The sequence below is a fragment of the Barbus barbus genome, assembly GCF_936440315.1.
Source record: "Barbus barbus genome assembly, chromosome: 14".
Taxonomy (NCBI): domain Eukaryota; kingdom Metazoa; phylum Chordata; class Actinopteri; order Cypriniformes; family Cyprinidae; genus Barbus; species Barbus barbus.
The window spans coordinates 21,293,913-21,316,895 of NC_136742.1; the positions used below are offsets into that span (position 1 = coordinate 21,293,913).

At 36.1% G+C, this 22,983-nt stretch overlaps 2 protein-coding genes across 2 annotated transcripts in view; one reads left to right on the plus strand and one right to left on the minus strand.

Annotated features, from left to right (window-relative positions):
* The window catches only part of LOC306879751 (enhancer of rudimentary homolog), a 1,222,178-nt gene that overhangs the window by 643,636 nt on the left and 555,559 nt on the right, over positions 1–22,983 (minus strand). The window lies entirely within an intron of this gene.
* On the plus strand, positions 4,593–22,285 carry LOC306880466 (translocation protein SEC63 homolog). The gene is made up of 20 exons (XM_079433987.1): positions 4,593–5,097; positions 6,538–6,637; positions 8,547–8,661; positions 8,768–8,880; positions 9,179–9,240; positions 9,358–9,416; positions 9,547–9,597; positions 10,014–10,122; positions 10,200–10,294; positions 10,385–10,517; positions 10,782–10,874; positions 11,443–11,588; positions 11,712–11,859; positions 11,952–12,034; positions 12,345–12,404; positions 12,532–12,699; positions 14,241–14,402; positions 14,488–14,688; positions 19,213–19,317; positions 19,973–22,285. The coding sequence occupies exons 1-20, from the start codon at positions 4,974–4,976 to the stop codon at positions 20,108–20,110; spliced, it is 2,265 nt and encodes a 754-aa protein (XP_079290113.1). The 5' UTR covers positions 4,593–4,973; the 3' UTR covers positions 20,111–22,285.

The following is a 22,983-nucleotide window of genomic DNA, read 5'->3' on the forward strand; positions in this document are numbered from 1 at the left end:
TATAACATCAAATATTATGTTGGGGGTAAGTAATCATCTGGTGTTTTAGGCAGCTATAAAAAGTATGCAGTGTTTGTCAACTAGCTGATAGATCAAATTTGTATAATAGCAATATAATAAATATACTACAATATTTGTATAATAGTATCTGGGATATAAATGAGATGCTGTGAATTTAATATCACAAATTAGGTTTACTTATCAAATTTGTATTTCTCATTCATCCTTAATTTCTGTAATTTTTGTTTTATATATGTTATTTAAGGTTCCTTCATCTACAGTATATAAATCTGCTCTGTCATCAATCACATACTTTCTGTATAACTTTGGTAGTTATGTACACTTTTTAAAGCTGTCAATTAGCTAAAGGTGAATATGGTGCTTTGTTGAAGAAATATAGCTGTATAATTAGAGAATTCTCACTTAAGAGCCAACATGTGTTGCTGAATGAAAGGGGCCATTATGACCTCATAAGGGTCAAAGTCTGAAGATCATGGGATTATGGTATTATGATTATAGAATCACTTCATCACAGTGGTCACTTAGCACCGCTGATGGCTACAGAGCTCTCCATTCCAGCCTCCATTTGCTGCTGATCATTCTTAAATGTTCCACCTCATTACAAAGGTCGTACGAGAGGTCAGCTGGAGGAGACATGGCAGATGCTGATTGGTGTGTCAGAAACCTAAGGTGGATGACTTCTGTTCCCTGTAGCTTCTTTTAATAAGACAACAGGATCACAGTCTGCAAGGCTTACACAGACCCAGGGGGGTCTGGCAGAATAAGAGCTTTTGAATAACAGGCCATGGCATAAGGGCAGAAACATCTGACCCTGTTGGGCACCCCTGCCCTCTCATCTTTGGGTACAGTGCATGGCCCATCAGCTGGATAAGACGGCTATAAAGCCTCTTGAAGAGAATAATAGAGAAGATTTCAGGGAGGCAATAGGTGGCCACTGTGGTCTTCATCAATGATGAGCTGCATTCATTTCTAAAATTACTTTGGCATCTGAATAACTCAGTACAACAAAACAGAAAGCAGTGGATAAAATAAATAATTTGCTTCACTAAAGGCCTATATTAATGCACATGATGCTACACACTCAACGAATATTTTTTACTCTCAAACGTTCGCTAATGGTAATGTTTGTTTACTCTCTATTTCGTGTTAATACTGAACAAATTTACAATTGTATAATATCTTAAACCGTAAGGTAAGAAAGGAAATAGTCCACCAAGCACGAGCAACAATATTGCAGTACTATTAATTAATACGTTTTATTTACCTGGACGAACGGTCTTAATATCCAGCCAACGTCGCAATGAATGAAAATATCATGATATTTAAGATTTATGGAACTGACCTTTATTTTACAATTTCTAAAGATACTAACTGTAAAAGTAAGTTTTAAAATAACGATGCCACTTATTGTAAAAATAACTTACTTAATATATTTGGGCATGAAACAAAAGTAAATGTCATGCAACTTATTATAGTTGATTTTTATACAGATTTATGGCCTTATAGTGCATAACCTCCGTGTAATAATGTGTAAATTAAGATGAGGGGTCGTGACCTGCACAATTACTCCCTGCATATTTAACTCTGTCTGATTAACGCAGCACCTCTCAAGTCTCATCACAGTAAGCAGTCTCATCACTGTAGCTCTTATTTGTTGTTTTTGTGTGTGCTGCCATCATCATTCAGGTCAATGGGATTGAAGAGGAAACGGCAAAGGTTATTGAGGAGGGTTTGAGTATGATCACTTCCTCTCATTTTATTCTCTCTCATATCAGCAAACACGCTTGATGTTGTTCTTCTTTTTTGTAAATTATATGAAATTTATCAACAGTTGATCCATTGATAATATCTACATGGAGATAAATCATACACCAGGTTCATAGTATTCCTCTGGTGCCATCTATCGATGGAATATGATTTTAAGCCACACATTTTTCTTAATAAGTGAACAAAAGATTGAGACAAGATACGTGTTCCTGCCATCATTGCTAAAAAAAAAGAAAGAAAAAAAGCCCATAAACCAGACTATGTTGGTTTGCTGGTCATTAGGCTGGTTTTAGTGGTTTTATCTGGACATTCTGGGAGCCCTGCTAAACTAGCAGAATACCTGCTTTACCAGAGACCAGCTTAAACCAGATAAGACCACCTACCTATCGTAGGCTGATTTAAGATATTTTCTGCCTAAATTTGCCTGGTTTGTAAAACAAATTCCCAAGCAATATCCACTGAAGACCAACCACATTTAGTGGGGAAATTGATTTGCCAGGAGATGGCGACATTGCAACAGTCGGAATCCGAAAAGCATGGCGCTTGAAACATGTATTGCATTTTTGTTAGCAGACAGCTATGATGTTGAAGATTTCTTATTTTTCAAGAAAAATGCAACTTGCAAACGTCGGAAAGTAAAGTGAAGAATACTGTATGCTATATATCTCTAATGTTGCTCTATTTGGTAAACAAACAGCACGGTGCCTCTTTTAATACGCCGTTTATTTACTACAGCTTGCAAGTGTTTGCCTATTGGAAATATTCCTTCAGTGGTCCAGCCTGTTGAAAATCTATCTTAAACTGGTGATATTTTGAAACGTGGTTGCTGGTCTTTTGCTTGTTGACTACCTGTACCAAAAACAGCTCGATTATGTAGCTAGAAACCAGCAACCAAAAAAAAAACTGTTTTTATTTTTAGCTGTGAAAACCCAATGATTCTTTTGATGTTAATTTATATTTCAATAGAATGAAGTTGAAAACTGAACCAAGTGATGATCTGAAAAGGTAAGATGATCCATACAGTATTTTATAAGAAAGATGCACATTGGATAAATGCTATAACATTATTTTGTTTCACATGTCAAAGAGGATGACAAAAGAGATGTTTTCAGTACCGTGCTGCAAAGCTTGACAATAAGTGATTTTAAGAGTCACTTCCAGCTGACGCCATCTCAAACTGAGGTACTTTAGTTCATGCTGGTCCTATGTTCTGCTAATCTCGTTTGTGTTTTGTAAAACAAAATTGTTCTTTTTGTGTTTGTAGGAGTTGGTACGGCTGCTGGCACCTTGTAAATGGACTGCCATTAGGCAAGAAGGATGGACAGTGTGGCATGCAGTGCTTGCAAGTCTGTGGGCTCTTTCTACCCAAGAGTCTTACCACAGTGTGGCAAATCATTTCCACATCACAGAGTCACTCATTTGTGATCAGCTGGATGAGTTCTGTACCCTTATTACCAGTAACGTGGCTAATGAAATTCACTGGCCGCACGGGGAGGAAGCAGAAATGTCTGTGGTGGGGTTCCTGTCTACTGTGGGGTTACCAGATACTCTCTGTGTAGTAGGAACGTGTTTCATTCCTATTGAGAAACCTACAGATGTGCCAGATCCAGAGGTATATAGAGACGCAGAGGGGTCGTACTCTGTAAAACTCATGGCTTTTTGCAACCTCAAGGGTCGCTTTACCTACATTTCTGCAGAGCACCCTAGAAATTGGCATAACTCAAGAGTCCTGTCAGCCACGGAGGTTGGAAAGGCATTGCGGGAAAACCCTGTGGCTCTCCTACATGGCAAACACATCATTGGCAATTCCACCTTCCCACTTTCAGAGCACTTTCTGACTCCATTCCCTGATTATGCAACACTAGGAAAGAAAAAAGTATGTTATAACCAGAAAGTGCAGTCATCTCTTGCAGTGGCACAAGGCTCCATCCATACTCTGAGATCTGGTTTTCAGAGGCTCAGATGTCTACAGAAGCATTCCGTTTGCCAAACCAGTTTAGCTGTGAAGAGCTGCTGTATTTTATACAACATGTTCCTAGAAACATATAAAGTTCCAGTGGACTGCATTGGGGACGATGTAACCCAAAAACCTTTCCATGAGCTACGCTACGGACACTCTGGACGTCTTGGTGGAATATCTAAAAGACAAGACATTGCAGCCTCACTTGGGCGAACTACTAAAAAAAAGAAAATATATGTACAGTTAGTATTGAAAAGTAATGTTGCAGATGATAATGAATACAACATGTTGACAAAATGTTCTTCTTTAATTTATAAGGTGACAGTTATGTTAATCACTGTAGTATGTATATTTTTTGTACGATTATGTTATATGTTGGAGTCGTCGTAGTGCATACGTTGAATTACAAAGTCAAGAAGGACAAGTGTTTGCATAATAAAGCCATATTTTTCATAAGAATCTAAAGTTTTCGTCTGCAAATGATTTAAAAAAAGGTCTGTAACCTGTATTTCAATTAAGGGTCTGTAACCTGTAAAACAGGATTTTCCGCTATGTATTCTATGCATTATTGATCCATTATGCAGTATGGAATTTATGTTCATTAAAGTTATAACACAAAATGCTATTTGAAAAATCTGGTTACAACCACTGATCTATATAATGTTCTCTATTATAGATCAGTGGTTACAACTATATTGGAGTCCTTGGGTTGGCTAAGAGCCTGTGTGAGGGGTCCCTAAATCTGTACAGGTTGAAAACCCCTCTTTATTTGGAAGAAAGAAAGAAAAAAAACTGCATCTAAAAAGTACGAGTTGTGGTGAAACCACGTACTCTCGTAGAGCGCATGCGTAGAACACGTACCCTGCTAGGCGCACAGACTTTGACAGCAAGCGGCGAGGCGTTATTAACACGCCATAATAAAAGTCATGTTGAACGGGGAAGTCCACTCATTCTTTATATTACTGGCAACTTGAGTGCAGCACAATAAAATAACATGCGTTTTTAAAAATACCCACCTATTTTTAGACGGTCAGGTCTGGCGGCGAGTCTTAATGAAAATAATACGAAAAGCTTTTATTTTGAAAAGAATCGCTATAGTGGCAGAAAGTGTGTGGATGCTGGCTTCACTCTCCAGCATTTGTGACTACCGTAGTCCTACTACAGTGGAGCGACTGATAGGGCGGCAAGGCGGCAGAAAAAAATCGGGGTTTAGAGCCGCTGCGAAATGGCTGGGCAACAGTTTCAGTACGACGACAGTGGCAACACCTTTTTCTATTTCCTCACGTCTTTTGTGGGACTAATAGTCATCCCAGCCACCTATTACCTCTGGCCCCGGGATCAGAACGCGGGTAAGGCCCATATGCTAATACACTACCAGCTAAGCAGTAGTGCTAACATGTCGCTTGATGGTCAGCACTGATAACCAGATTGGCACCTCTGTGAGGAATATTTTCAGACATTGCTGTAATGTTATTTAATAAAACGAATACCGAAGTTAAATCTAGTAATGGCATTAAGGGCTCGCCTGAGCTAGGGATCTTTCCAATATTTTTAAAATGTCAAATTTTCCCTGAACAATGGACAATAATGCCAATACTTGTAAAGAATAAATGTAGGCTATATTTGAGCATTGCTAGCATCTCACGCATGCTAGCTACGTTAAATGTACTGGTAATCCGTTTAATATAAGTTTTTTCGTATGTCCTCGTTTGTTTACATTAACAAACATTGCTTTAAGATCAGCTGATCTGATCATATAAGGGTCGTCATTGATTGTGTCTTTTCTGTCTGCATGGCATGCCACTCCCCCTAATTTTTCAGCACGTGTTATGAAATGTTGCAAAGGTATCTGTTTATTTAGCTGCTCATGGTGGTATGTTCACCATCTTGTGAATCACACTCTCATGAACTGCACTTTTACATGCTGGTTACATGCACCAGGTCGACATGCTATTCAATTTTAAGGCAGTCGAAGTTGATCAAATTCACATTAAATGAACTCATATTTGCAGACAATGATTTCTAGATTCTGCAGGCTACAATAGAACAAAATGACAGTTACTAATTTAGTATTGACACAATACAAATGTTGCATTAAAATTAAACACTTAAGGAGAAATACAATATGTAAATAAATTAATAGTTGTATATAAAGTGCAAATGTCTGTATTAGACAGTGCAGCAGATATTCAGTTGTGCAAACAAGCATGCAGTGCGCGCAATAACATTCACAAGAAAGGTTCATAGGTTCCTGGTTTTTATAGGACTTTATGGCTCAATATTTTCCTACCAGACTGAAAACACAAAAGGTAGAGTTTTTTTATGTTTATAAAACCCTTCAAATATTAATAAAGATGGTTTTATTGCACACAAATCCATGTCTTCTGTTTATTCTTTTATATAACAATAACATTTTGGCATACTTGGAGGCAGCTTTCGTAATCTAGCTCACAATGTAAGAGGGTCACATTCAGATAAAAATAAAAAGGTTTGCAGTACCTCACTAACAGTACCCCTACATTTCACTGCTGGTTATACCCTGTATAATTGTGTATGTGACAAATAAAATCTTGAATCTTGAATCTAACTAAAAAGTAACAGTACTACCATGTTTTTTAGACATGTTAATATCATTACTTTGTATAATTTACTATCAAAAACTATTACTATACAATTGCACAGTACTGAGTACTGTTTTGGCGGAATTTGTGTGTTTGCATGGTGGTTGTGATTTAGATTGCACAATGCTGATTTTTTTCTTGTTGTCTGCTTTGTGAATTAATTCACAGAGCAATTAAGGTTGAAGAGTTTACGACGAGTTCATGGAAGATGTCTGTGGTATCACCTCCGGCTTATGAAATCACAGCAGAGCATTGTTCCAACACTTAAGTAAGTGATTATGTTTGTGTAATTAGTAAAAGGCGGTTTAGGGGAATTAATCTCATTTAGCTTATTGCGCCGCCGCCTACTGTTATTTTGACACACTGTACTTGTGTCCTGTCTGTTTGCTGTTTGTAAGCATTTAGTTTTGAACTTGAATAAATCGTTGTAATTTCAATAGGTTTCTGGAGTTGTGTTTATACGGTGTGCACTGGGGAACAAAAAATAATTGGACAACAGGATCTGTCTAAAATGATAAAATATTATTTAATTTGCTTTTTATGAACGTTATGTAGGGGTGGCACGGTACACAGATGTCACGGTTCGGTACGTACCTCGGTTTGGGGGTCACGGTTCGATACGATTTCGGTACAACAGGAAAAAACAACAAATCTACTATGCTTTTCATTTATTTTGAACAGCGAGTAGTACTGTAGTATACTAAATATTATATTACATTATATATATATATATATAATCTGCAGTATATATATATATATATATATATATATATATATATATATATATATATATATATATAAATAAATTCTTGAAATATGTTTGATTTATTTACCAGATAAACAAGGGGAAAAAAACAGTGTGACACGTAACTATATATGCTGAGTTTCAGTTCATTTTTGTGACAGACTTAATTTGTTCACAGAAAGGAAACTCAAATGGCAGAAAGCAACATCCTATTTGTTTTCTTTGTTTTATAAAACTGCAATGTTTTGTTTTCATTGTGAGTGTACACAAATAAAAGCAGGCCTTTATACAGTGATGCATTATTAAGACGATAAGTGTTTAAAGTTGATTCTGCTGCTATAAGGAAACAGTTGAAGTGATCGCGTCGCACACACACACACACACATCAGTCATTGTGTGTGTGTGTGTGTGTGTGTGTGTTCCATCATTGCTTAAGTTGGTTCTTTATCAAAATAAAATACAAACAGCACCGCGCCCACATCTGTGTCACCGTTGGAACGCGACTGAAGTACAAAGCCTATAATTTACATAAATAATAGTTTAGCATTCAGATACGTTACATCGCAAATATGGAAATATTATGGAATATTTGGATTTGTGCCGAATGAGAGAGGTAGGATACACGAGCACAAAGCTCCATTTCGCAAACAGTTGAGTGCGCAAGCCTTTAAAGTATACTCCTTTGTCAGTCTATGTGAGAGTCGCGTTCAGAATCAGCACATGGTCACTGTCTAGGGGGCTTTGTTTTCAAGTGCGCAACTCATGGCATTCACTGTTCTTCTGCTGGCGGTTATCAAACAGTGTTGCATTGCTGCATTGGGGGTGAATTGCATGTATTCGTTGTACTCATGCACCGAACCGAGATGTCCGTACCGTGACGGTTTGGTACGAATACATGTATCATGCCACCCCTAACGTTAAGTATATTGAAGGACAAAAGCATATTTTGTATTAATTATTACCATGTATTAAGCGCTTGGTGTTCTGGAAATATTATTTAAATTCTTTTGTTTTTAAATAATGAGTAACCAAGGGGACAGCAATGCTTGTTTGCTATTATTAGTGTATCAATGCTTTTTCAAGGGTCATGCAACAGAGATTGTTTTTGTTATATATGATTTATGAATTTTCAGATGAGTCAAGAGACATTTGGTTGTGATGGTCTGATTTATTTATTTTGTATATTGCTGTGGCACCTCCCAAAGTGGTCGAAATTCATTAAATTATTAATTCTTCTGCATGAAAGTGACTTTAGACACTCGTCAAAGCTCTGCTCCAACTATTTAAAGAACAAAGCTTGCATCAGATGTGTGGGCTTTCATGACTTAAATCTGCTCTTTTTGCTGTTTAATCACCATGACATATAGCAGCTTCTGTTTATTTTAATATTAATTTTGGTTCCATCTAAAAATGTACTTCTCTGTCATCTTAGAAAAGCAGCCCTGTTGTTTGGGTGGGCAGTTTTTCTTTTCCTGGCCTATAAGGTGTCTAAATTAGATCGAGAGTACCAGGAGTATAACCCCTATGAGGTCCTCAAATTGGAAGCAGTAAGGGCACCTTTCTTACTTTTTTTTTGAGAATCTTGTTCTTTCTCACTTAAATTTTTAAACTGCTTTTTCTCAAGATTAATATATCCATTATGTTTTTGTTTAGGGAGCATCTATTGCTGAGATTAAGAAGCAGTACAGAGTAATGTCTCTGAAACATCATCCTGATAAAGGCGGAGATGAAGCCATGTTCATGAAGCTTGCTAAAGCTTACTCCGCGTAAGACTGTTGCAACCCACCTGATTTATTTATTGTTACCATTCACATTTAATGTCATGCTATTTATTATTTATTTTCTATGTGGATTGGTGTTGGTATTGCAGTGTGTAATCATAGGTGCAGCACAATACAATTCATAAAAGCTTTTTATAAAAATGTTGTCTACTGTGCCAGAATTAAACACTTAATCTTCTTAAAATACCCATGCAGCACCTTTCTGTTACTTGTTGTCAATATTGCACCGCATGTAATCATCCGGTTTTTTAAATTTGTTGTCCACACTGATGCTTTCTCACAGTTTAACTAATGAGGAATCACGGAACAACTGGGAGATGTATGGCAATCCTGATGGCCCAAGAGGTGACCGTTTCTTTAACTTGTTAACTTATTTCTAAAGAATTGTTCTGTTAGTATTACCTGTGCTGAAAATTCATCATTATTCCTTATTTCTCTGTATTCCATTTTACTTTTGATCAGTGACGAGTTTTGGAATCGCTCTTCCTGCATGGATTGTTGACCAGAAGAATTCCATGCTGGTATGTTCACCTACTCCTTTTTTACAGCTGTCAGTTAAGTTTTGACCACATTTAAGTGTCAACTAATAATTACATAAATGCCCCAAGAATGCAATAACTTGCTAAACGTGTTTGCTTGTGCCCTTCACAGGTGCTGCTGGTCTATGGGTTGGCTTTTATGGTTATTCTTCCTGTGGTTGTGGTAAGCTTGTCTTCTAATCAATAACGTTGATATTAGATATAATTAAAAACACGTTTGGGGTCAGTAAGATTTTTTTTTTTATATATATATTTTTGAACAAAGTCTCTTATGCTGCTGACACAGATAACGGTTCAAAAATACAGTAAAAGTAGTAATATTGTGAAGTATTATTACAGTTATACATATATCATTATAAATGTCCTTATCAGTTATGATACATTTAATGTGTCCTTACAATATAAAAGTATCAATTTATTTAAAAAAACATCTTATTCACCCCAAACTTTTAAAAGGTAGTGTGCCTTGTTGGATCTTTTTGTACAAGCATTTTGGAAACTATAGTATAGAAACCTTTTCAGTTAATTGATATTCTGATAAACCCAATAGTAATGTGCGTATTTGTTGTATTTGTTAAGGGCACATGGTGGTACCGCTCTATCCGCTACAGTGGTGATCAGATCCTCATCAACACCACACAGCTTTTCATGCACTTTATGTACAAAACGCCTACAATGAACATGAAACGTAAGTTGAAGAAAAATATGTTATGACCCTTTAGGTCCTTTAGATTCTACAGACTAAGTCTCTTCTCTGTTTGACAGGATTGGTGATGGTGTTGACGGCAGCATTTGAATTTGATCCTCGTAGTAACAAAGAGGCCATTATAAGACCAACAGACAACATAGAAGTTCCCCAGGTAAAATGTTCAAACATATGTATTTTGTGCCAAAGATTTAGAGTTGATGATGATTCAAATTTAATGCTTGTGTTGTGTTCCTTTGTGCAGTTGATTCGGGAGCTGGGGAACATTAATGTGAAGAAGAAGGAGCCTCCATTCTGCTATCCTTATAGCCTGAAGGCACGAGTCTTATTACTTACGCACCTTGCAAGGATGGATGTTTCTGAGAACATAGAGGAGGGTATGCATTCTCACACACACACACACACAAGCACACACCTCTCTAGTGTCAATATTTAATCCTGTAGGACAATTAAACGCCAACTACCTGTCTAATGCAATTCATTTAATTTATGCATTTACAAAGGCTTTCAAGAAATACATTGCAAGTATGTGTGATCCCTGGGAATTAAATCCATGACTTTGGTGTTGCTAATGCCATGCTCTGCCAGTTGAGCTACCCAAACTAAAATGGCTAATTAATTCACATTAATATCTTCTGCAGATCAAAGGTTTGTGGTGAAGAAGTGCCCTGCTTTACTACAGGAAATGATCAATGTTGGCTGTCAACTTACTATGATGGCAACCAGTAGAGGAGGTAATTAATATAATGATATAATTAATGCAAATAATCTTTTCATCAGTATATACACAATCATTCAAAAGTTTGATCAGTATGATATTTTTGGGTAATGAAATTAATCTTTTTTTCAGCAAGGATGCATTAAAGTGAGCAAAACTGACACTAAAGACTACATTGTTACAAAAAATACAAAATCTAACAAATACTTTTCTTTTGAACTTACTATTTTTCAAGTAATTCTGAAGAAAACTAAGTATTACAAATACCCCAGAATTATAAGCATCACAACTGTTTTCAACATTGACAATAAGAAATATGTCCTGAGCACCAAATCAACATATTAGAATGATTTCTAAAGGATCATGTGACACTGAAGACTGGTGTACTGACTGCTGAAAATTCAGCCTTGTCATCACAGGGGAAAATTACATTTTATAATATATTAAAATAGTCTTATTGTGTGTTTTTTATCATGCATCCTTGGTGAGAATAATCAGCTTCCTTCAAAAACATTTAAAAATCTTTTGAAAGGTAATGTATAATATGAGACGTGATTAAAAAAGGTTTTTGCTGATGTTTGTAGGGCTTCGGGCTCCCAGGCTGACGTCTATAGAGAACTGCATGAAGTTGTCTCAGATGGTGGTTCAAGGACTGCAGGAGGCCAAATCTCCTTTGCTGCAGCTGCCCCATTTTGAAGAGGAGCACCTCCGATACTGTATCTCTAAGAAGGTACATCTTTCTCAAAGGCGTTGCAGCTCACAGAAGGATCCGTTAAAACAATTGTGTTTGATAACTCAGTTGTTATGCAAAAACTGTTTTCAAATCTTCTAAATATGTCCCATTTCTCCTCAGTATAAGGTACGGACATTGCAGGATCTTGTCAGTCTGAAGGACTCTGACAGGAGAAATATGCTGAGATTCCTTGGGGAGGAGAAGTACGAGGAGGTCTTGGCTGTCCTCGGGAGCTTTCCGTATATCAACATGGAAACCAAACTTCAAGGTGAGATTGTTCAGCATTGCTTGAACACTCATACATTCAATAGAACACATTACATGTGACTTAAATTCTGTGTATGTTTCATTGCTCCATAGTGTTGGATGATGATGATAGCAATAACATCACGGCAGGATCTATTGTCACAGTTACGGTCACTTTGACAAGGAAGAGAATGTCTGTAAGTAGTACATTTGAGAGAATATCTCATGGGCCTATCTAGATGTTTGGTTAAGGGGTGAGGGTGTAATGCTATTCAAATACAGCAGTTGATTTATAAGTTATGTATATATTATGCAAAGTAATTATAGTCATGGAATGGCACATCTTGCAGTTGCAGCAGGCATCCACAAGAGGCCAATGCTGAGGTTTTTTGTATTTTAGGTTGAAATTTCATTTCAGAAAGACCGTCTATTACAAAAACAGTCTGTATTATTTGACTTTTTTTTTAATGCACAATAACAGTGTACTAAATTTCTGTTTGTGTTTAGGAGATGTTTGAGAAAGAGGAGGATGCACCACTACCTACTGAGGAAACTAATGCAGAAGAGGTAGTAATGCTTTCAAGCTACATGTTCATCAGACATAATTTAATAATGAATTCAAAATGTGTATTTACATCTTGTTATTTGTTCATTACGATGTTTAGGTTTATGAATATTATTTTGTATTTTGCAGCAAGGAGATGCCAAAACAAACAAAACAAAAGTTTGGCAAAATAAGATTAAAGGAGCTAAAAAAGCTGCCAAGTCCAAAAAAAAGAAACTGACTAAGAAGAAACCAGTCACCCAACAGCAAGCAAAGGGAGACAAGGCCAAACAAGCCAATGGCAATGTGGCGGGAAATGTAAGGATTATAGAACTGCATATGTTCAATCTTACACTTTTAAAGAAACAACCTTCAATTTTATTCGATATACACTACCATTCAAAAAATGGTCTTTTGAAAGAAATTAATACTTTTATTCAGCAAGGATGCATTAAATTGATCAAAAGTGATAGTAAAGACATTTACCCCTGGTTTCACAGACAAGGTTTAAGCCTAGTCTCAGACTAAAATGTAAGTCTGAGCTGTTTAAACTGTAAGAAACTTGCACTGAGTGATCTTAAAATATATCCGTGCCTTTGTTTTGTCTCATGGTGAACACCGGTAATGTTTCTAAGGCACGTTTATAAAATTACTTTAATGTCCTAGTTGAACTATGGCCTAATCCTGGTTTAGTCTAAACCCTGTCTTTGAAACCAGGCCTTCAAATGTTATAAAAGATTTCCATTTCAAATAAATTCTGTTCTTTGGAACTTTGGGGGAAAAAAAAGCATCACAGTTTCCATGAAATATATGGTGCAGCACAACTCATTTCAACTTTAATATTAATAATTATAAAGTTTCTTGAGCACTAAATCAGCATATTAGAATGATTTTTGAAAAATCATCTGACTCTGAAAGCTGGAGTAATGGCAGCTGAATATTTGGCTTTGCCAACAAAGGAAAAAATTATATTTTAAAATATAAAAATTGAAAACAGCTATTTTAAGTTTAAAAGATATTTCACAGTATTACTGTTTTACTTTTGATCAAATTAATGCATACAAATTTTGATACATTTTAATGGATTAAAACAGAACAGAAGTGTATATTTATTAGGGGTGTGAACCTACACTGGTCTCACGGTTCGGTTTGATTATGATTATCATGTTATCGATTCGGTTAAACTCCATATCACGATGCATTGACAATGCACTGCATCCTCTATTTTCAATTTTACTTCATGTATACAATTTTGTCAATAAATACAAGCAGTCAGATATATGAAATGTACCTTTAATTTTACCAGCTCAAAGAAAACCCGCTTCTTGAATGTGTCATGAATGTAACATCAAACAATATTAAGTCTGGGCACAGAAGACAAAAGTAAATTGGCACTGACAGGCGTGAAAATGGCTGACGTGGTTTCTCAAGTTAGTGGTATAATCCCCTTCATATTTTATTTGTGCCTGACATGATTTACACACAGCGTGTGTCTTCTCCAGTGCGTGCTTACCAGGTTGTTCATAAAATGCTTTTAAAGTACTTGGAGCATTTTTAATTACTTGCGTCTCGCCTCCCTCCGCCATTGTATGCTACCGCGACAATGGACTTATGCGACAAATGATGTCAGAAAAGCATCAGTATGTTACAATCGGTTATGGTCTATTACTGAACCGATACTGAATCGTCCTGATCTGCATCCCGATGCACCATAGAAACAATTAATTTCGACATCCCTAATATTTGTCTCATTCATTAATTTCAGTCAAGTTTTACTATGATGCACATTTTCTGCACTATAATTGACAAAAGCAAAAAATCTTTCGTCCAACTCCATGTGCTTTTATTTTGCTTCACAGGACGTTGCTGCTGCATCAAAAGCGGAAGAGGACGATCTCTCTGATAAAGGCAGTGAATCAGATGAGGCAGAGGGAATTAAGGACTCGCTCAGCGAGAGAGATGAGGAGAGTGAAAAGCAGAGTGACACTGAGGTGGACGAGATTGCTGGAGATGACGAGGAGGTGTGTGTCCAATCCCTTGGACGACTGATTGCTGATTGTAGCCATTCATGTGCAGCTTTCCATAACCAGCATGTCTCTTCTGTAGGAATGGGAGGCACTACAACAGAGCATTCAGCGTCGTGAAAGGGCACTATTGGAGACCAAGTCTAAGGTCACACATCCTGTCTACAGCTTGTTCTTTCCTGAGGAGAAGCAGGAGTGGTGGTGGCTCTACATTGCAGATAGGAAGGAACAGACGCTGGTGTCTATGCCCAACCACGTGTGCACACTCAGAGACACAGAGGAGGTGAGGCGACATCCACCTGTTTGAGCTTCACCACACCTTTTTTTTTTAATTCGGGAGAGTTAAAAGAGGGAATAGAAAGGGTGAAATTGTGTTGCCCAAAGTGAAATTGTAGTTTTTACAAGATTCCTGGGCCTGGAAGTATCTTATAATCTTAAAGTCATGGAAATTTGCTTAAAAATATTTGTATTGGCTAGACAACCTTTTGTGTAAAGGTTGTTCAAAGTAAATTGTGCTTGCAAATCAAAGTGATATTAAGTATTTTTTTATTTGCTATTGTAGTTTTTATTAATGTTTTAAATACATTTTTATATTTTCAATTAGTTTTTTATTTTATTTTTTTAAATATTAATGTTTAGGTATTATTTAATATTTAGTTTTAGCTTAATTTTTTTTCCCCTTTAACTTTAGTTAGTAATTTTACTGCTTCAACTTAAACTTATTTCAGTTACTTGCCAAGGCAACCTTTCTAATTTTTATTTAATATAAGTAGGCATGGGCCGGTATGAGATTCTGACGGTATGATAACCTTAGATAAAAATATAATGGTATTACGAAAAATTCCCATACGGCAGAATTCATCTTTTTCAACGGGCTCGGGTCGGACTCAGGCGGGTAATTCCGATAAGCTGTCGGACACGGGCCAGGCTAGGGCCTGAGCGTCTCGGCCAGGGCTGGGCTAGGGCCTAAATTTGAGGCCCGTGCAGGGCTCTACCCCATTTGTGAGGGAAGTGATTTGAATTGATCAAATTGGTCCACAAAATATTAATTAGTGAATCAGAATAAATAAAGATAACGTTTCCAGTAATCATAAATGGTCATGGTTAATAATATTTTTTTTTTTATTAATATTTTGAATCTGCTTTTATTTTTACTTTTTCAGTTATCATTTTTTCTTTTTTATTCATTTTTAATACTATTATTTAGGTTTAATTTACTTTTTATTTAATTTAAAAATTTTAGTTACTCATTTTGTGCTTCAATTTAAACGTAGTTCACTTAGTTTCAAATGCAACCTTTCAAAAGTTTTCATCCAATATTTGTACTTTATTTAATTTCCGATTAGTTCAAATAGCCAAACAACCAAATGTTTAATAGTTGTTAGGGGTGCTCCGATTGATCGGCTACTGATCACTATCGGTCGATAATCGCGTTGGGATGTTAGATCGACAGTCTCTAAAAAGGCTGATCTCAAAAAAAAGATCTCAAGCTGATGACATGCCTGCCGTGAGAAGTTTGGCATGACATGCAACGGCACCGTCTCTTTCTGGTGCGGGGGAAACAATTATGCTGTACAATTTGAATTTCTTCATTAAATAACTTGTAAATAATTTGAAAAGTTTCTGTGAGACATAATTTCACGAACAGTGTGAGAGAATCACCGCGCGTCCTCTCTCTCTCTCTCTCTTCTCTCTCACTCTCAAATGGCCCAAATGACAATCGAGGCCGTGTTGCAACATCACTAAAGTGTATAATACAGTTGTGGTCAGAATTATTGGCACCCTTGGTAAATATTATTAAAGAAGGCTCTGAAAATAAACCTGCATTAATCCTTTTGATCTTTTATTTAAAAAAATCACAAAAATCTAACCTTTCATTGAACTAAAACAATTGAAAATGGGGGAAAATCTCATTATGAAATAAATGTTTTTCTCAAATACACGTTGGGCACAATTATTGGTACCCACTGAAATTCTTGAGTAAAATATCTCTGAAGTATATTCCTATTCATATTTACTATTTTGAGCACTCCAGGGTGATTATTAACATTAAATTATCCAGCCATGGCTTCCTGTTTCACAGAAATATAAAAAAGAGGGAAAACAAAGTCCAAATTCTCTTAATCATCCATCACAATGAGAAAAACCAAAGAATAAATTTCTGATGTGCAGCAAAAGATAATTGAGCCTCACAAATTAGTGAAGTGGCTTTAAGAAAAGAGCTAGAGCAGTGCAAATCCCCATTTCCACCATCAGGGCAATAATTAAGAATTTCCAATCAACAGAAAATGTAATGAAACTGCCTGGAAGAGGACGTGTGTCTATATCGTCCTAATGCACGGTGAGAAGGAGAGTTTGAGTGGCCAAAGACTCTTCAAGGATCACAGCTGGAGAATTGCAGAAAATTATTGAGTCTCGGGGTCAGAAAACCTTAAAAAAAATAGGCAAACAGCACCTACATCACCACATGTTGTTTGGGAGGATTTCAAGAAAAATTCTCCTAGCTCATCCAAAAACAAAACTCCAGCATATTCAGTTATCAGACAGGACTGGCACTTCAAATGGGACTGGCTTCTATGGTCAGATGAAACTAAAAAATGAGCTTTTTAGCAGCAAACACTCAAGATGGGTTTGGTGAACACTGGGATAAAAAAGTACCCCATGTGATACAATGAAATATACTGCTGTATTTTTAATGTTGTGGGCCTATATTTCTGCTGGAGGTCCTGGACATCTTGTTTAGACACATGGCATCATGGATTCTATCAAATACCAACAGATAAAAAATCAATAAGTGACTGATTCTGTTAGAAATCTCATAAAGGGCCATGTTTGGATCTTCCAACCGTACAATAATCCAAACACAAACCTCAAAAACAACACAAAAATGGGCCACTGAGCACAAAACCAAGCTTCTGCTATGGCCATTCCGGTCCTCTGACTTGAAATGTAGAAAATGAGTGAGGTGAACTGAAGAGAAGAAGCACCGTCATGGAGCTGTGAATCTAAAGGGTCTGCAGTGATTCTGGATGAAGGAATGGTCTCTGATCTCTTGTCAGGTGTTCTCTAACCTCATCAGGCATTATAGGAGAAAACTCAGAGCTGTTAAACTGGCAAATGGAGGTTTCAAAATGTACTGAATAAAAAAGGGTGCCGTTAATTGTGGCCAATGTGTATTAGAGAAAAACATTTATTTCATAATGATATTTCCCCCATTTTAAATTCTTATTTTCCAATGAAAGTTTAGATTTTTGTGAATTTTTTAAATAAAAGATCAAAAGGATTAAAATTGCTGATTAATTTTCACAGCCTTCTTTGATCATATTTACCAAGGGTGCCAATAATTCTGACCACGACTGTAAATTGCATTTCTTTTTAATTCTTGCCAGTGTTTAAACCATTCAGTGCTCACGCGCTCTCCTGGAGACTGCGCACATGCACACTCACAGCGCGCACACATAATATCATGCAGGTTCACTCACTCACACATACACACACACACAACGTTTGCATTGCGTATACGGTGCATCATTTTTCTGTGCTTATGTTAACGGATTAGAGCGTTCATACTGCACACGGCTACGGTCCGGCAGTGCGTCAGCAGTGCAGCACTCGTTTCCACTTCACGCGCTGAATTAAAGTGACAGCGCATTGTTCTTTATGAACTGCAGGATTGCTTGTAAAAAATAATAAACTGACTTCTATTAAAAAAAAAATCTACATTGGTTAATAGAACTTTTTTTGAAAGTTGGATTTTTTTACAGTGCAGTCCGTGATTCTTCTGCACCACTTATGGACCACACATGGACTGCATATGTACTGCAGACGGAGTATGTGTGAACCAGGTGTAAAAGGCCCATCTCACATACAGCTCATGAAATCAGGCTTGTGCTGTGTGTATATTTATCTATACTATAAATAATTCCACATGATAAAAGAAGGCTTTAATTTAATTTTGTAACTGAGGTAGTACATCTTATATGTCTGCAAAATGTAATAAAAAAAAACTTGAAATAAAAAAAGGCTTTAAAAAGATTGGTATCGGTGATCGGATCGGCAGATACTTCTTTCGTTGATCAGCTATCGGTGATCGGCCTCAAAAATCCTGATCGGAGCACCCCTAATAGTTGTAGTTAACAGTTTGTGAATCAAATAGTGAATTAAATCAAACTGGTTCAATCAGTCTGAATCAGAATGATAATCACAAATGACTGGTTATTGAAAGTTATTAGTGAAAATGAGTGGGAGTCCAAAAATCTCTTTGTTCTGATTAGTTCATAATCCGTTTGTGCCATTGTGGGATTGGGAGAGATTTTCAGTCAATTCATTTGGTGGGGTTTTTTTTTTTTTTTTTTTTTTTAAGTCTTACAATAGAAATACTAAGGCATTTAGAACTTGAATACATAATGGCAAAAACAAATTACTATAATTCATTGCAATATGGTGTGCTGTCAATAAATTTAAGTAAAATGTAAAGATAATAGAATGAGTGAGTGCTTTACTGTGTGTGTGTGTGTGTGTGTGACTGGCTGAATGGTACTAGCTCTCCTGCACAGCAGTTTTCCCCATAGCCTGTTGCCAGGCAACCTCCATACTGCAGGCTCTGTCTGGTTACAGAGCAGTCAGACGCCTGTCATAATTCTATCTGACACAGTGAGTGCTTCCTCTCTGTGAGGAGCATGAGAATGCAAGGATGTAAACAAAAGGGTCATAAATCACCCCATATCTCCCAATTACTCCTCCGTATTAGGTTTTCCTGACTTGTGTAAAGTGACCAATGATTATCTAAACTTCCTGTTTGCCTCAGGTTGAACTGAAATTCCCCGCACCATCCAAAACCGGAAACTATCAATATTCTGTGATTCTCAGATCAGATTCCTTCATGGGATTGGATCAGATCAAGCCACTCAAGGTCAGTTATTTTTCCTATACTCTCTTTTTTTGGAAATGTTGTTTTCTTATTTCTATGTCATAGTTTTATAAAATATTTATGGAATATTTGTTTTATATATATATATATATATATATATATATATATATATATATATATATATATATATATATATATATATATATATATATATATATATATATATATATATATATATATATATATATATGGTATATAAGTTTTTTTAAATAAAATATTGATTTTATTAAGTGTTTATATATTTATGGAATATTTTAAGATGATGCATTTTCAAAGGTTTGGAGTTGATAAGATTTTTATTTTTTTAATGATTTTTTAAAAAGTCTCTTATGCATACCAAGGCAGCATTTAATTGATGACAAATACAGTAAATTGTAATATTGTGAAATATTATTACAATTTAAAATAACTTTTCTATTTTAAAATCTAATTTATTTCTGTGATGGAAGCTGATTTTTCATCAGTCATTACTCTTCAGTTTCACATGAGAAATCATTCTAATATGCTGATTTGGTGATCAAGAAACTGTGTAAATATCTTTACAAAAAATATGTAAATTGTATACATCTACACATAATATTTTAATATAAATGTATTTATTTACTATAACCTTTGTGATCCTAATTTTTTGTTTCAGCTGGAGGTTCATGAGGCGAAGGCCATAATGGATAACCACCCTCAGTGGGATATCCCAGAAACCGAGGAAGAGGAGGATGACCAGGAGGACAGTGATGGCATTGAGGAATCTGAGGAAGATGAAGAAGACAATGACTAAACCAGTCATTTCATGCAGACTTGAGCACAGCTCATACACCCATGTGCCCACTCATGCACACACACGCACGCACGCGCTCCTACACACCCACATAGACCCAGACCATTGCCGTCTTCTGGGCCTCCACACACTGGAGGCAAACAGGACGCAAGGACGTTGACGCCCCATGTTCCTGTTCAAAACACTCATGAATCACAAATCTGTCCTTTTATTTCGCCAATCAAATTAAGACTTAAGGGAACTGTTGGTTATCTTTCCCTGCGTTCATCCAGTCGTTATCGGTGGGCTGTCACAGTGGTTATTTGTGGGGTCCAGCTGTTTTTCAGATTCCTCTCCACTTGACGAAAAAGATGTCTGACCAACCAATGCGTCAGAAAAATAAAAACCAGAGTACCACTGAAAAATCACACACCTTATGACTGTCATTTTTCAATGTCACTGTTTATGCTTCAAGGGAGTTTTCTACCTTATCATTTTGTAGTTTATTAGATATCAAATTTACCAGGTGTTTCCACTTTTTACAAGGCTGTGTGACGTGTAATCTGGAGTGAGCATGAACCACAACGACGTGGATGAGTGTTCTAAGCTTGAGCAGGAGTTACTTGGTGAAGGGTGTATTGCACCGCTGTGGGTTGCTTCTCAATTTGTCTTCATGGTCATGAACTGTGGAAGTCCAATACATTTATAAATCTCACCTATCTTAACTTCTTCCAACTTCTTGTCACAAGTGCAGGTTGTCTCAGCCTCATGAAAAAAAAAAAGACTGCAGACATTCCACAGCCAGGTCTATGGTTTAGTCCTGATTTAACTCCTAATGTCGCTGCTGTTCAACAAATAAGTAGGTCAATATCAGATGGTTTCTTGGCACTGTGTAATAACATGGCCTATGTTTTTGAAACCCTTGGACAATTCAAGTTTTGGATTAATCTTCCTCCCTGATTTATTCATCCCACTGACTTTTTAAACTATAAACTGGAAATTTCCCATTGTTGTTGAGTACAGCTAGCTGTTACAAGGAGAACATGTTTATAGCCTGAAGCTTTTCCTATCAGTTATACTAATCTGTTGGCCACAGTGCCAACGGGTTGTTGTTTTTTTTATCCCAGAAATTATCAAACTTAACAAAACTTCTCTTTAGGATGATGTTTTATCTGGTTTCTTTTGGAACTGAATGCCTCAATTGTAGATCATAGTTTAGCCTGGATTTTTTTTTTTTTTTCACATGTAATTTTGTTTTACATTCCACTCTCATCAAATATGAACGCCTTATTCGATGTACAGATTTCCTTGTGGCCACAAATATATCGCAAATGGTTTGATACAAAACATCAGTGATGGGAATAATTGAGGGTCAGTGTTTATTTCTGCAGGTTTTTCTTATGTTGGTTTTATGCATGGAGGGATGACAACAAAGCTCAAAATTAAGGACAGGATTTTGCTTATTTTGTGGATATGATTATTTTTGTCCCATTTAAATGTTATTTTGCACCAGTGGAAGGTCTTACAGCGTATTGGAAGTGCTGATTTAGTGGTTGTGAAAATATTAGTCTGGTCTGTTTGTTTGTCAATTAGTGGGAGAGGTTAAGCTGACTGATATGAAATTATTTGAAATGTAGAAATGCACATGAAATGAAATGTCTGCATTTATGGTTAATTTTCTTTTTTTCTTTCTTTTTTAAATCTTGAATTTCTGACAGGAAATGGGCTTTTCTCGTTTGTTTCCAATAGCTAATGGATGTATTTTATAGATACATTTTGGATAACTGCAAATGTCATTAGAAAATCTTTTATTTTTTGCCCCCTTGTGTTCATTAGCATAAACACAATGCAATCTTTACAGACAGAGGGAAAGTGTCATATTCTGGCTGCATGTAACACACATTCACAACCAGTTTTATCAAATTATAAGAGTTTTACAGATAAATAGACATTTTAGTATTATAGTTCCAAAAAGATTGTAGCCTCATAATTCATGCTGTGTACAGAAAGCTGTGACTGAAGTGTACAGATTATGAGAAATCATGTCTACATAAACAGAGAAACTCACCGGCCAGAAAAAGGGGTGAATTGCCTAGTAAACAGTATCTGCCACTTTTGTTTACAAGAAAACTGTCATTGTAAATGGGAAAATATATATTATTTGTATTTAAATAATTTCAAATAAAATAACTTTTTAAAAGATTTTCTTTTTGATTACACGATTGAATATTGCCACCATATTTCTTTGATAAATGCATGGATTTATAGACCAAGAACTTACTAGACTAAGCTTTATTCTTCTGAAGGCACTCGGGGTTCCCTTTAGAGTTTTTGTTTTTACCCATGACATTTTCATAAACTATTTGAAGGAGTATTTTCTAATGGTCTGTTAAGTATTATACAAAGGAAAAAGAACATTATGGCAAAGTGCTACAGAGAACATCCTGATTTTGCTATATTGAGGGTCCCTATGAGTCTGATCCTGGTCTATAAAATCAATCTATTTCCAAACAACCAAGCTTCTGTCAGCCTAATATCTAATACAGCCTAAATGTTTGTCAGGTTTGCAAGTTGGAAGTTGCAAGTCATTTGAATTAAATAGGAAATTCAACTTTTCCTAAATATCTCAATTTTGTTGAGAAGCTGTAAAAGCATTTTATAATTTAGAATCTTGATTTTTTTTTCGTCCTCAGATTTAATCGTATGTTCCTGATTAATTCATATTCATCCACATTTTTGCCACTTATAAGTAATTGCCGTTATTAAACTAACAAGCCTGAGTAGAGTCGAGTGTAGAGCTTAAAGTTACATCTATAACAAGGTTCGCTGTCGTTTAGATCAGATGTACAATAACTAGAATCGCTCCATGAAACTGATTTTCGTGATAATAGCCT